At 50.7% G+C, this 12638-nt stretch overlaps 1 protein-coding gene across 1 annotated transcript in view; it reads right to left on the bottom strand.

Annotated features, from left to right (window-relative positions):
* LOC122379269 overlaps positions 1-12638 on the bottom strand; it is a 147939-nt gene that overhangs the window by 111797 nt on the left and 23504 nt on the right. Inside the window, exons 6-8 of the mRNA XM_043361308.1 lie at positions 3769-3900; positions 1167-1282; positions 125-380 (exon numbers count right to left, since the gene is read on the bottom strand). Of these exons, the coding sequence (XP_043217243.1) occupies positions 125-380; positions 1167-1282; positions 3769-3900 (504 nt within the window). The remainder of the gene's footprint in view (positions 1-124; positions 381-1166; positions 1283-3768; positions 3901-12638) is intronic.

Below are 12638 nucleotides of genomic sequence, written 5' to 3' on the forward strand. Positions count from 1 at the left end.
TCGACCCGTGCAACGACTGCAGCGGGCTCACATTAGTTGCCGGGTTATGGGTGTTCCGGACTCGCCCGGTTAATGACAGTGGCGCGGGGCAGTGACCTTGGCGGCCGGTCGGGCCGGGACTCACCCTGACATTGGACGAGCGGGTCGCCGCGGAAGCCGGGCGGGCACTGGCAGGTGTAGTTGCCCGGCGTGTTCTTGCAGAGCGCGCCGGCTCCGCACGGATCCCGGGTGCACTCGTTCACGTCAATGCAGCCGCTGCGCGAGTACGGATCGCCCACGAAGCCGGCGTCGCAGGAGCACTCGTGGCCGCCGACCGTGTTCCGACAGCGGGCGTTCGGGCCGCACATGCCTCGCTCGTTACACTCGTCGTAGTCGACACACTGCAGATTGAACACCAGGGGATTAGTGGTCACATTCACCAGGCACGGATCAGAACGCTGCAGAACTGACACGAGGAGGTCGTGACTTGTTAACCATTAATCAGGACTCTCCTTAGCAAGTGATCGGATGGTGCAGAGCAGACGGGCTGGGTACTTATAAACGAGTCCCGACGACGGATGACTAGACCGGTCTGTCTTTCAAAGAAATGTTTTGAAGGGACGCCAGCGAAAGCCAAACATTCGACGAATGCTATGCATTGATAACTGTAATGCCTCCCTTCTCTGAATGCATCGTGCTGCTGCGTTCTGATCACTGTCTTATGGGGAGGTGGCCATCCCTTCGCGAAGTCTCCTTTGCCAGTTTTGTTCCGTGCGTGGGAGAGCGACTGGAAAATCGACGGAGAAGATCCCCGCTGCTCCCCAACTGAACAGCGGCGACCCTCCGATTCGGTCACATGCGATAACTCAGAGCCAGCGCTCGGCCACGGCGTTTTTCTCCTCTTGAAAACAGGTTTTTATCTGGGCGGCGGGCCGGCTCAGATGCCGGAATGCGCGGTGTTGACCGGCTCTGCCCACGCGAGCCTGCCAGAGCTAGTTAACTGACGCATAGCGTTTGGAGAGGAAGCGTCACAGTTGGAGGGTTTGACAGGTTGTGGCGAGGAACGACCGGGTTCGTTGGCTCGGGGTAAGCCCTAAGAGGAGCAATCGCCGATGACAGTCCGGTCATCCGAGCTGCTATTGAGGGTCGCCCCCGACTGTGAAATTGGTGGGAGAGTGCGTACTCACCCCGTCGTAGGCGTTGCCGACGTATCCCTCCGGACAGGTGCAGGTGTAGTTTCCCGGGTAGTTCTGGCAGATGGCGTTGGCTCCACAGGCGTCCGGCCTGGAACACTCGTCGATATCTGCGGACGGAGACGGGCGGGATGGGCGTGACAGGCTGTTGGGGCGGGCGGGCGGTGACGGGGAGACAGCCGGCAGGGCGGACAGCCCGACACAGGCAGCTGACGGCCGGACACACAGGCAGCTGACGGCCGGACACACACGGCGGCTGACAGACAAACGGACCGCGCTCAGAGCATCTCCGTGACGGGCGACGGGCGAGCGCGGGTGTCGGCGCAGAGTCCCGCAATTCATCGGTCATCTGTCGTCTATAGCCTGTCGTTTGGCAGTCCTTTTACGGAGCGAGCTATTTCGGCAGTGACATAGCATTCAGCTAGACTGCGATGATCGCCGCAGCCCGCCCCTGTCCGCCCCGTGGCCGCCCCTCGAGATAGACTCCTCAGGTGCGCTGCCCGTGGACGCCGCCGCTCACGGGTGCGGCAAAAAGCGCGTCGTCAGGCGGCTCCGGCGCCGGTGTGCGGTGTGCGGTGTGCGTGCAGCTGCCGCGGACGGGCGGGACGCGGTGGCACTGCAGCGGCGGTGTTCCGTGTACCACGACCACCGGCTGGAGGTCGTTATCCTCTCTGCCGACCGCGGTCGGACGAGACGGGATCGACAAAAACTGGCCGATATTTGATGCGACTACCACAGTGCAATTACACACGTCCATTAGTGCGTCTGAGGTGGCGGTGCCCGCCAGCCGGCGGCGGTAGTGAGTCTCCGGCTCTCAGCTGTGCCCCCGGCTCGAGGCCGGTCTCGTCTCGGCCGAGTGGGTTTCCGCCTGGCGGGCAATGGCCGCCGCCGCGCCGTCGAGCGAGACGAGCGTGGCTGGTGCGCGGCCTCCCGCCGGGACCAGCGCTGCCCATGCCGCCCAGCGGGTACTCGAGCGAACGAAGGCCCGCTCACAGACGACGGCGGGAGTGGCACAAACGTGCACTGACCTTTCAAGATTTGTCGAGACTGTCTCAAGTCCCCGGCTGGCGAGGGAAGCACGCTTCGGTACCGACGCATACAACGCCGCAGTAAAAAGCTGCTACACTTTGACGCTTTTTGTGTCGGCGTCTATTTGCCGGTCTCATGACTGGGCTCTGGCACGTCTCGCCAAAATGAATGGTGTCCGCGTGTGGGGCTCGCAAAAAGGCCGCCGGTAAAGTGTTGGGTGGCCGGACCCCCGTCATAACTCACTGAAACAGCGCATTTGTTGAGTTATGCATCTGGCCGCTTTTTCAGCTGCCGACCTGGCGCGTAACCCGGGCTACGACGGTTATTGGGACGCAGTATCGGCCGATCACGGATATCATGTGTCGTTTTTGTGGGTAGGCTCGCCATTGTTCATAACACCTCGGGTAGGCAGTGGCGATCAGTGGGCGCTGAGCACCCAAGAACATCGTACTTCGCGGACCTTCAGCCGGCGGCGCTCTCGGGCCTCATGGTGGTGGGCGCCGTTCCGACCTGGCGGAGCGCCGCTTTGTCTCCTCAAAGGAGCAGCACTGATCCGTGGCCGCCTAACAGCGGCGTGAAGCCGTGACCGGGGTCAAAGACACCGCTGCCAACGACAGCGCTGACAAAGACCTCGTCACCGTGAGGCCGGCTGTCGGGACCATTAACTCAACTGAAGCAGCGCACTCGCCATTCTCACCGTGCGTTCACCCTTCCGCCGTGCATTTGCACTCGACATTGCGGCGCCGGCATTCACAGCTAACTGTCGGACGACACGCCTCCCCTCCGGCCTGATGTATCGAACACGGCGCTTGCTGGTGACAGGGGAGAGTGTGGTCGACCGACCGACCATATCTGCCCGCCGACCGGCCCTCGGGCGCTACACGCGCGTGGACGGCAGCGCCTCACCGCGCGCACAAACAGCCCTGGGCAGGACGCACGCGAGTAAACAAAAGTGAAAACGTTCTCAGTGATTTGTACCGTCGGTCGGCCGGTTCGTGTGTTTTCGCATGGGATTATTAGCAGTGGCGGTCACCGCGGGCGATCGGCGGGCGGCGGCCCAGTTCGCCGCCATTCAGACGGCATTGTCTAGCCGCACCTCGCGAAAACGCCGCTTAGAACGGCTATGTCTGGGATTGTCCCGTCAGAGGACCCAGTACGAACATGCAATGGCCACTTAAAAGCGGTTTCTGTTGGATTAGCCGCGGCGTGGACCGCGGTCGACGGCGATAGCGCTCTGAATTTCACGCTTTGCTGATTCGACTACGGCCGAGGTGAAACGTCGTCCCCGGCGCTGTTACCGACTAACAAGGGCAGCGGACGACGGGCTGTGGGCTGTGGACGATGGACAACGGACGGCGGACAACCACAAGTCTTCCCAATACAGAGGCGCATCCACTGCGCGGAAGCAGGCGGGGCAGGCGCCCATCCCTCCCGGATCTGTCCCGCAACCGAACGGCTCCGCAAAAGTCGCGACAGGGGCGGACGGCGCGCAAAAATTGTCACTGACACGCGACTGGCCCAGTTCGGGCTCGAGCGGGGTCTGCCGCGGGGACCGGGTGTAACTCACCTCGACATTCCTCGTCGCCCTTGCCCTCGAAGCCCTCCTTGCACTTGCAGACGTAGTGGGCCGGGAGATTGCAGCACTCGGCGTTGGGGACGCACCGGGCTGCAAGCTCTGGGTCCAGACATTCGTCGATATCTGCGGAAAGAGATGTCCATGTGTCATTGGAATTCTGTGACAGCTGTGTACGTGGACGCCCGACGCACGAGCATACGCATTACTTCAACAGACGCACGTTTCCATGAAACATATGCTCAGCATGCGCCACATAGGCATCGGTGATATGGTTCCAGAACAGTTACAGCAGTGGAGGAAAGGATGCACAGCGACACAGCCGATAGCATGGAAACCCGGGGTACAGTCAAGGATATTTGCCCGAAACGCGATGGCGTCGGACCGATAAGCGATTCTTTGCAGTTGTCCGCATGGGAACGGTGAGAATCTGGAACGGCCAACTGTCGGAAACTGGTCTGTTTTGCATCCATCTGATAAACGAAAGCTGCTGGTGAAATCGCACTGTCTTACAACACAGCTCACATAAACAATGGACAATAAGAACTATAGCAGCGTCGCGCGAGAGCGCGTTGTGTGGGATACCAAAGACCGTTTAGACATAACTAACTTATTGTAGTGTAGTGGTCGAAATGGCTTCTTGCTTAGTACGTAAGATTCGGCGTTTTTTGTGTGGAGTGCCTAAATTTACGCTAGAACTCATGCTGTTTATAGGCGCTTTATAGAAACCATCGTGCTGGCGTCAAACGCCTCACTTTTTGTTGTCGTCTAACGGCCGAGGGTGAGAGTTTGAGCTCCTCACCACTGTATTACAACAGCTTCATGTCTGAATGCACACGACTTTTTAGTCTCGTAATACATACCTTTGACATTCTCCAATCCCCAACCTCTCTTGCCGTACAGGGACCCGCAGTTGCTTCTGTACACACTAGTATTTCAGCGTTTTCTTTGCCTGTGACACCGTTGGAGGCGAATTGGGAAATGATTGTGTGCTTATTAAAACCACCATCTGAAGGGCTTTAAACTGATGTGCTGCTCTCCTAATTCAGTGAACTGTTTATGGCTATATCAGCAAAACATTGTTTTCAGCGCTTTTTCCTGCCCCATTCCTTCTGAAACCTGGAACCGCTTATTCCATTTACTCCTGCCATCTGACGATGGTCGTGCTGACTACTAGTTCCGGCGCTAGTTACTGCTCCAGTTTTGCACCCGGCACAAACTCAGGCGGCACCGGGCCGTGGCTCGACCAGGGGAGGGTCGGACCGAGCCGACTGCCTGGGGCGCGGTTAGATCGGACGCCCTGCTGGGGAAGGGGACGGGAGTGAGGGGGAGGGGAGGAGGTGGTCACGTGGTCCGTCCAAGCACGCAGACGGCCTGTCCTGCGCCCAGCCATGTTCCGTGATCCAAAATGACACGAGAGCTGTGGAATGCCTGGAGGAGACGCTTCGAAAGCGAACTTCAGCAGCACTAATTTACCATATTCTGTGGAGATAAATGAATATTATCTTAATGCAGAAAAAAAATTGTATGCCTAAGCTGTATAAGCTGTATCTTTTTAAAAGTTGTAGATAGGATTATTTTTAGGGACTTATAGGTTTCGTATACCTACACAGTGAATTGTGTTACATTAAGCCGTTTCGCTGTTATGGTTACTAACTGAAGAGTTATCCTTTTTTTCTCACAGGGAATGACAATACAATAACAATACGAATAAAACCAGACGTTTTGCACAAAAAAGTGCCTCCGTCAGTGGCAAGAAATAAGTAATCAGGCATACATATTTTCTTTCGATAAAATGGATGAAGTAGTTATCTTTATTTTTTAAGATATATTTTCAGCAGTTTTTTAAGCACATCATGGAAGCTTATAAACATTTGTGTATTTTATCGGCAACCCGGCTGGCCAGACCGAGACGGTGCCGCATAGGTACCTATAATTCTCATCGATGTTAAACCTATACACTTATTTTTCTCCACCGACGAAGGCACGTTGTTGTCCGAAACGTTTGGTTCTATTCGCATTGTTTTTATATTGTCATTGTCCGTGAGAAAAACATACTCATATGGACTGGTCTCAGTTCATGTAGAAACTAGAAATTGTTGCATATTCATCAACACAGTTAAATGAATATCAGCCCTCACCACACATATAAGTAGAGGTAAGTAGACCGCGCCCCCTGTTTTTCACCAATAAATCGCGGCAAAGCGAAGGATTGCGACGATTCTTTGGTGCCCTGGAGTTAATCAATTTTACAACTTCCCGGAAAATTAAATAGCCCTTATCATTTTTGCATCTTGTCTGAGAATTTTAAATCCCTGAACCAAATTGCCTTTAACCTGTGATTATTTTTCTCAAGATCATGTCAGGCCAGAATAACAATTGAAAGTCAGCGCACATCTTCTGTGTGTTTCCATAGTCGTTTCGTGATTAGCAACGTGACAAAATGTGAAATATACTACCTTTATAATGTTTGTCTCATTGATTGCTGTGGGTGCCAAGGTCACGTGAAACTCAGGTTAAGGTCATTTACTTGAAATAATCTCGGTTAACTTCCTTAAGTTTACACCTTTTTACTGTGGCTTTTAGGAAGTGTTGGTTTGAAATTTAGCACTCATTTTAGCATTTGAAAACTAGGCATACTTAGGTATCAGTTATAGTGCCTATGCAATATGCTGCAAGGCTGTAAAGTGTAAGTGCTGGTTAACATTCTATGGATAGCCGGCAGAACGCCTAATGGGTGATCTGGCGTGACCCGTCCTACCCCAAATGCTTTGATACATCATCTTTGATCAAAGCAAGTGCAAATTCGGAGTCAGAAGCAAGCCAAGCCCCAGCAAACTTCACTTGTAGAAATTCTAGCAGGACCCAATTTTCCGTGCTTTTGGGTTATTAACCTGATCTGGGAGGTCAACCAGTGACCTAGGATCTCAGCATTGACCAGGACATAAAAATAATTGGCTTTCTCTCGTCAGCGATGACCAGGACCCTCAAATCATCGGATTTCTCTCGTCACGAGCAGCTCGCTCTTTTTGTATTTTTCAGCGAAGCTCTGGCTATTTTTATCAAGGGCCGAATGGCTGAGGGTTTCTACGCCCCTCCGCTACATGTAAGACGCTGAAAAGAAATGCCTAAGTGGGTGAGGGTTAAATATCGATTGGTTTTTAAGTGCCGAAGCCCGAAGCACTTTAATTTACTTCGATAGCAGTTTTTAAGACCAACGAGCTCGAATACTATAACTTCTTGAACACATGTAAGCACCACATAAAATGAATCGTAAGACTAAGCGGCTCAAGATTAGGAAGCTAAGACACTTAATAAAAAAAGGCATAGATTAGAAACTGCACCTAACCTGCACTGCTTTTTAAACCTTTTCGTTGCAGACTGGTAGATTAAATTTTAGGATTGATTTCAGCTGATGCTCAAATGGAGCTATTCATTCGTTCATTCATGCGACCATCCAATTCCATTCATAAAAGAAGCCAGTGATAAAATTGTTCATTTTATGTAGATAAGTGTGAAATACAAACTCAATAAAAGTTTAATGATACGGCAAATTTGACAGCTTTTATAATGAACAGACAAAAAACTTTAACAAATCAAAGTTGAGAGCCCCAAATAGGGGAGAGTGAGGTAAGATGAGCCAAGGGGCAAGTTTAACCACCCCATGTTTCTCAGCTCCTATGGCGCTAATTGACTTGAGCTTCCATGTGCCGTTCGCTTACCATGCTGCAGTCTTTCACGTGAGACGGCAACGTTCTCACGCTCAGCACGGGTAACATGTGGTATCGCCCCTGATAACTAAGACATGTTTTGCCTTTAAAATGAGATGGTTGTTATCTGCGGTGCATGGTTATTTTCCTTAGCGTGTGTCATTAATCGAAAATGGCCACGGGTGGGGCAAGATGAGCCATTTTCACCTGGGGGAAGATGAGCCGGATAAGCCATTGTTGTCTCCGCTGTCGAAAGCCAAACTGAGCTGCGCTAGTTTCTGCTGAATAAAAATGGTAGGAAATTGTTTTCCTTTGTTGATTACACAAGTTGTAAGTGATTTGCAGATTATCTGAAGGACAAAATGATTTCTTCCGTGGTAGAAAACTTGTCGAGCTATTAACCCTCGCCCCGTTGGGGGGGGGCCATTTTGGCCCCCCCTGTGGTTTTTCCTGAATAGCAAGAAAACGGCGGCGCGCAGCGCCGCCAAATTTTCAGTACCTTTCCGGGCATCAATTTGACACCTTCACACCAAATTTCAAGTCTTAGGTCACCTTAGGTCAGGAGTTATTGAGGTCAAACTGAGGTCATGTTCGAGCAAAAATGAGCAAAAAACATGCAATCTTGAAACGCTCACCAAATCTACAGTTATCAAGCAATTTCAAAGTTCTTTATATGGTCTAATAGACAAAAAGCGGCGCTACAAAACTGCTATCTCGGATTTTCAAAATTTTGGGTTTTTGACCCAAAAAAATTCAAAAAATTGATTTTTTTAGAAAAACTAAAAAAAAATCCAAATTTTTTTCCGAATTTCGAAAAAAACCGGAATATATGTGATAGTCCCTGCGCTCTTCTATATACATACCAAATTTCAGATCGATATCTCGTTTTTTGGCCAAGTTATAGCGAAAAAACTGTTCAAAAATGATGACGTCAAATTTTTGAACTCAATTTTTAGCGATTCTAGACCTCGTACGGCAAAACAAAGACCACCATCGAACTCCCCGTGACGAGCTGCATCGATTCGATACCCATTTTATGCAAAAATATCAACTTTGAAATTTGACCTTATTTGACCTGACCTTGACCTGACCTTGACCTGACCTTGACAAAAACGTTACCTAAGCTGGCCCCAAAGGCTGCCTGACCCACATAATCGCATTTGTCATGTAAAATGGACCATAAAACATGTATCACACGACACTTTCATATTGTGACCCCCCAGTGACCTGACCTCAGTGACCTGACCTGGTATCAGTGACCTCAACTAGCAAAATATGTGTTTGAAGAACATTTCCCCATCGATGATTTTCAATGAAATGCATTTTACTCGATTTTACAACGCATTTCTTGAAATGCCTGTAAACGGTGAAAATTGGACCTTTGACCTGACCTGTGACGTCATCGGTTTGACCTAGGTCAATAAAATTGGGTCACAAGGTAGTTCCCTGATAGGGCTATCCAACACCGTTTGCCGCTTGTCGCTACGTTGCGTGGTTCTCGAGATCTTAGGGGGGGGGGGGCTAAAATGGCCCCCCCCAACGGGGCGCGTTGCTCGGCAGAGCCCAACGGGGCGCGGGTTAAAACAGTCACTTTTTGATGGAGGAAAAACACTTTGCCATAAATATCTTTGCCATGGAGTAAATAAAAGAGCCCACTCTTCGCCGCGCCCGGGAAAAGAAGAGGTTCGTTTTTCTATCCATGCTCAACTTTCCCCACGACGTGTCTCAACTTACCCCGCCCATGGGGTAAGATGAGCAACGTGCAAGATGATTTTTGACGAAGCTTTTTCAGTACAAAAATAAACGGTATGAAACATTTCTGGCCACCATTACATGCGCAAATCACCACTCTGTCCGTCCAACCCGTAAACGCAGAAAAATAATCAGCCAGTAGCTTACGAAAAACAAAAAGCGGCTCAACTTACCTCATTCTCCACTACGTAACACAATTGAGGGCATTTTTTAGGCCATCACAGTATTTGTCAACAATTGTTGTTTGGGGGACTGGGGAGGGTGGTTACTGGCTCATAATCTATCCCCCCCCCCCCAAAAAAAAAGAAAGAAAGAAAGAAAGAAAGAAAGAAAGAAAGAAAGAAAGAAAGAAAGAAAACGAAACCGATCATCCGCGAAAAGAACTATTGAGCTCGAACCAAGGTGACGAATCGATTTATAGGTATGCAGGATGACTAACGATGCCACTTTTTGACTTCTTGTGTCAAATAAATTCCATCATCTGGATAGCACGTCAACATTCTATTTGACATTTTGCAACAAACGTATACTATTTGGCGCGACAAGCCTCATAAATGTTCTGAAACTAAAACCGTTTCTTCGCAAATAACTTGAACCACGTCATCCCAGCTTATGCACGACAAAAATAAAATAATGCTTCAGGATCACTGGCCTGAATTCCAATGCTTAAAGTTTACTCAAAACCGGTGTGGCTGAGGCACTCTTCGCTACATCTCGTGACGGCCATCATTGTGTTGCATTTTTCGGTAAGCTATAAGTTAATAAGGAAAGGATTGGTGAGTGGGTTGAAAACAGCCCTCAACCTCCACCCCCCCCCCCTCCTTCTTCTGGAAACATAAGCAACCGAAAGATCTGGCGATGGTTTATCCACCTCCTCTGCCGCCGCGCTGCGAGGCCTCAATTCGTTCGGTATGTGGCTTCCTGAGCGGTCCTCCCCGGAGGCAAGGTGAAAGGTCATGGCCTGTATCAGAAATTTATAAGTTGCTGAATATGTTTTATAGTTCTTCCAAGGCCTTGGACACCGTTTTATTATATCGGATAAGCATTGCACTTTCTTGTCAATCAATACATCTAAAGAAAACTTGATCATAATCTTATACTGCGGCAATTGTAGTTCTGCTTACGGTTGCCTCTTTATGATACGGGCCACCACCACCTCCACTGCGCTGGAGCTCTGGCGTTCTACCCCTCCCCGCTACGGACCGGCCCTCGGGCTAGGTGTGTTAGTACTGAGCGCAAACCTGTAGTAGTCACGTGACTTTCATTCACGTAGCGGGAACGGAAGCTATAGGCGATACCAAGGACGGGCTCTGGGGAGGCAACCGGCGCGGAAAAATAGCACGATTGTAGTTTTGGAAGAATATCTGTTGCGGTAAGAGGAATTATACAAAACATACGTCCTAGGAGCAAACATGTGTTATTCCTCCATACTTTGCACTACATTTCCTTTCTCCAATGGCCAGCACTTAGCAAATAATAGCGCAATTCTAAATTGGTAATATATGTGTACAGTAGCAACTGCGGGTCCCTGTACCTACTGGTCTGTTCAAGTGCACGGTGCTGTCGCAGAGCTGAACTGCCCGGGTGCGTCAGGTTATCGACCGCCATCGGCGCCGCGCCGAGACCGGCTATCGGGCGGGTGTATGTACTGTTCAGGGCTGCCGCCATGACCGGACGAATTTACGAGAGGAAACAGTGATTGTGCGTGAGATAGCGTGCCGCTTCATCCAGGCGCCGATGGACAAAGCGCCAGGCTGAATGCCTTCCGTCGAGCGTACAGTCGGCTCCAGCTGGGAGAGGAAGCAATTGTGTCGGAGAAAGTCGGCCTGTTTTATATCTTTTGACGGGAGAGCTCCTCCGGGCCGATCACGCGACCGGTCAGCGGCACCGTCTGGGCACAGGACGGCGCTATGTGCACATGTGGCGGCTGTACTGACCTGCGCTCGTCAGCCGGCGGCCGGCGGCTTATCTCGCCATCTCGACAACACGGTGGACGCGGCGCGACACTGGAGCCGGTGACGTCATCGGAGCGACCGCTGCTCTGCAAGGCCAGTCACGTGACAGGCTCGGCAGGTCGGCTGGGGCCCCGGCCGCGCCGTAACCGGCCCCGCTGCAGCGAGGTCGGCTGGCTGGACGGCGTGGGCGGTCCTCGGGTCGGCCCCAGCAGCTCACTTCGCCGGCCGCCGAGCACGAGCAACGGACAGAGACGTGTCTCATGTCGTGCTGGTCTCGTTACGTCATGCCGCAACAATTCCGACTGGTCAAGACACGACTGAACCCAGCCCCCTGCCCCTCGGGACGAAGGTGCTGTCATTCATGCCAGGCGGGGCTACAGTCCAAGTGCACGACCAAAAACGTGGTATATGAACTTACCTGCAGTCACTGCGGCGACACCTACATCGGAGAAACGAGCAGGCCAGTTAGACTCCGCTACAACGAGCATCGGAGGAACGGCATTAACAGAGAAGAGGACACTCCCCTAGGAGAGCATGCGCTGCATAAGCACCCTGAGATGGATCGACGCGACATCTCGGTGACGGCCAAAATCCTGCGTGTATGCAAAGACGAAGCGGATAGAAGAATCGCTGAATCCATCTTCATCCGAGACGCCAGGCCCAAAATTAACGATAACACTACATCATGGCAGCTTCTTCCAAAATAATGTATATAAATGTGTGTGAATCGGTTCTTGAAAGATACCTATATATGTACTGCTAGTTTAACTGGGGAATTATGTGTAGATATATTTTTAAGGTAGGAACTAGGGTGATCAATTTGCACGGGATCTGTGTATTTAAATTTCTTACTGCGACATTACTGAAGAACTTGAGACGAATTCGACATTGTGTGCCTGTTATGTGTGTAAATAATTACAATCGACCGACGAAGAGCTGTGCTCGAAATATCTCGACTTTTAATACAGTAATTTATTTTGGCAATTTCATATTTCCATACAGAAGTGAGGATAAGGTCAGCCAGATGCGCATACTTCTCATGATGATATTCCTCAGAACGCTTAACCACTTACCACTTACCACTTACCACTTACCACTTACCACTTACCGCAACAATTCCGTCAAACCAAACAAACACACTGAAAACTTTTTTACCATTTCCTGAAGGGTAAACCCGTCATAGCATGGTAGCTTGACACACAGACGTTTTTTACCACCTTCCAGATGGTAAATTTTACTCTTTCATGAAGAGTAAACTCGCCAGGGAGGCCGGTAACATGACACACAGACGTTTTTTACCATCTTCTGAATGGTAAACTCTTTTGATTTACTCTTGTCTAGAGTGTAACATTTTTTGGGTTACACTCTTTGAAAGGGTAAATCTTTAACGGAACCCTTTTTTAGGGAGTAACGCATCATCTACTCTGTGCTTTACCCTCCTACAGAG

This window comes from Amphibalanus amphitrite, unplaced genomic scaffold, assembly GCF_019059575.1.
Source record: "Amphibalanus amphitrite isolate SeventyFive unplaced genomic scaffold, NRLGWU_Aamphi_draft 000074F_arrow, whole genome shotgun sequence".
Classification (NCBI taxonomy): domain Eukaryota; kingdom Metazoa; phylum Arthropoda; class Thecostraca; order Balanomorpha; family Balanidae; genus Amphibalanus; species Amphibalanus amphitrite.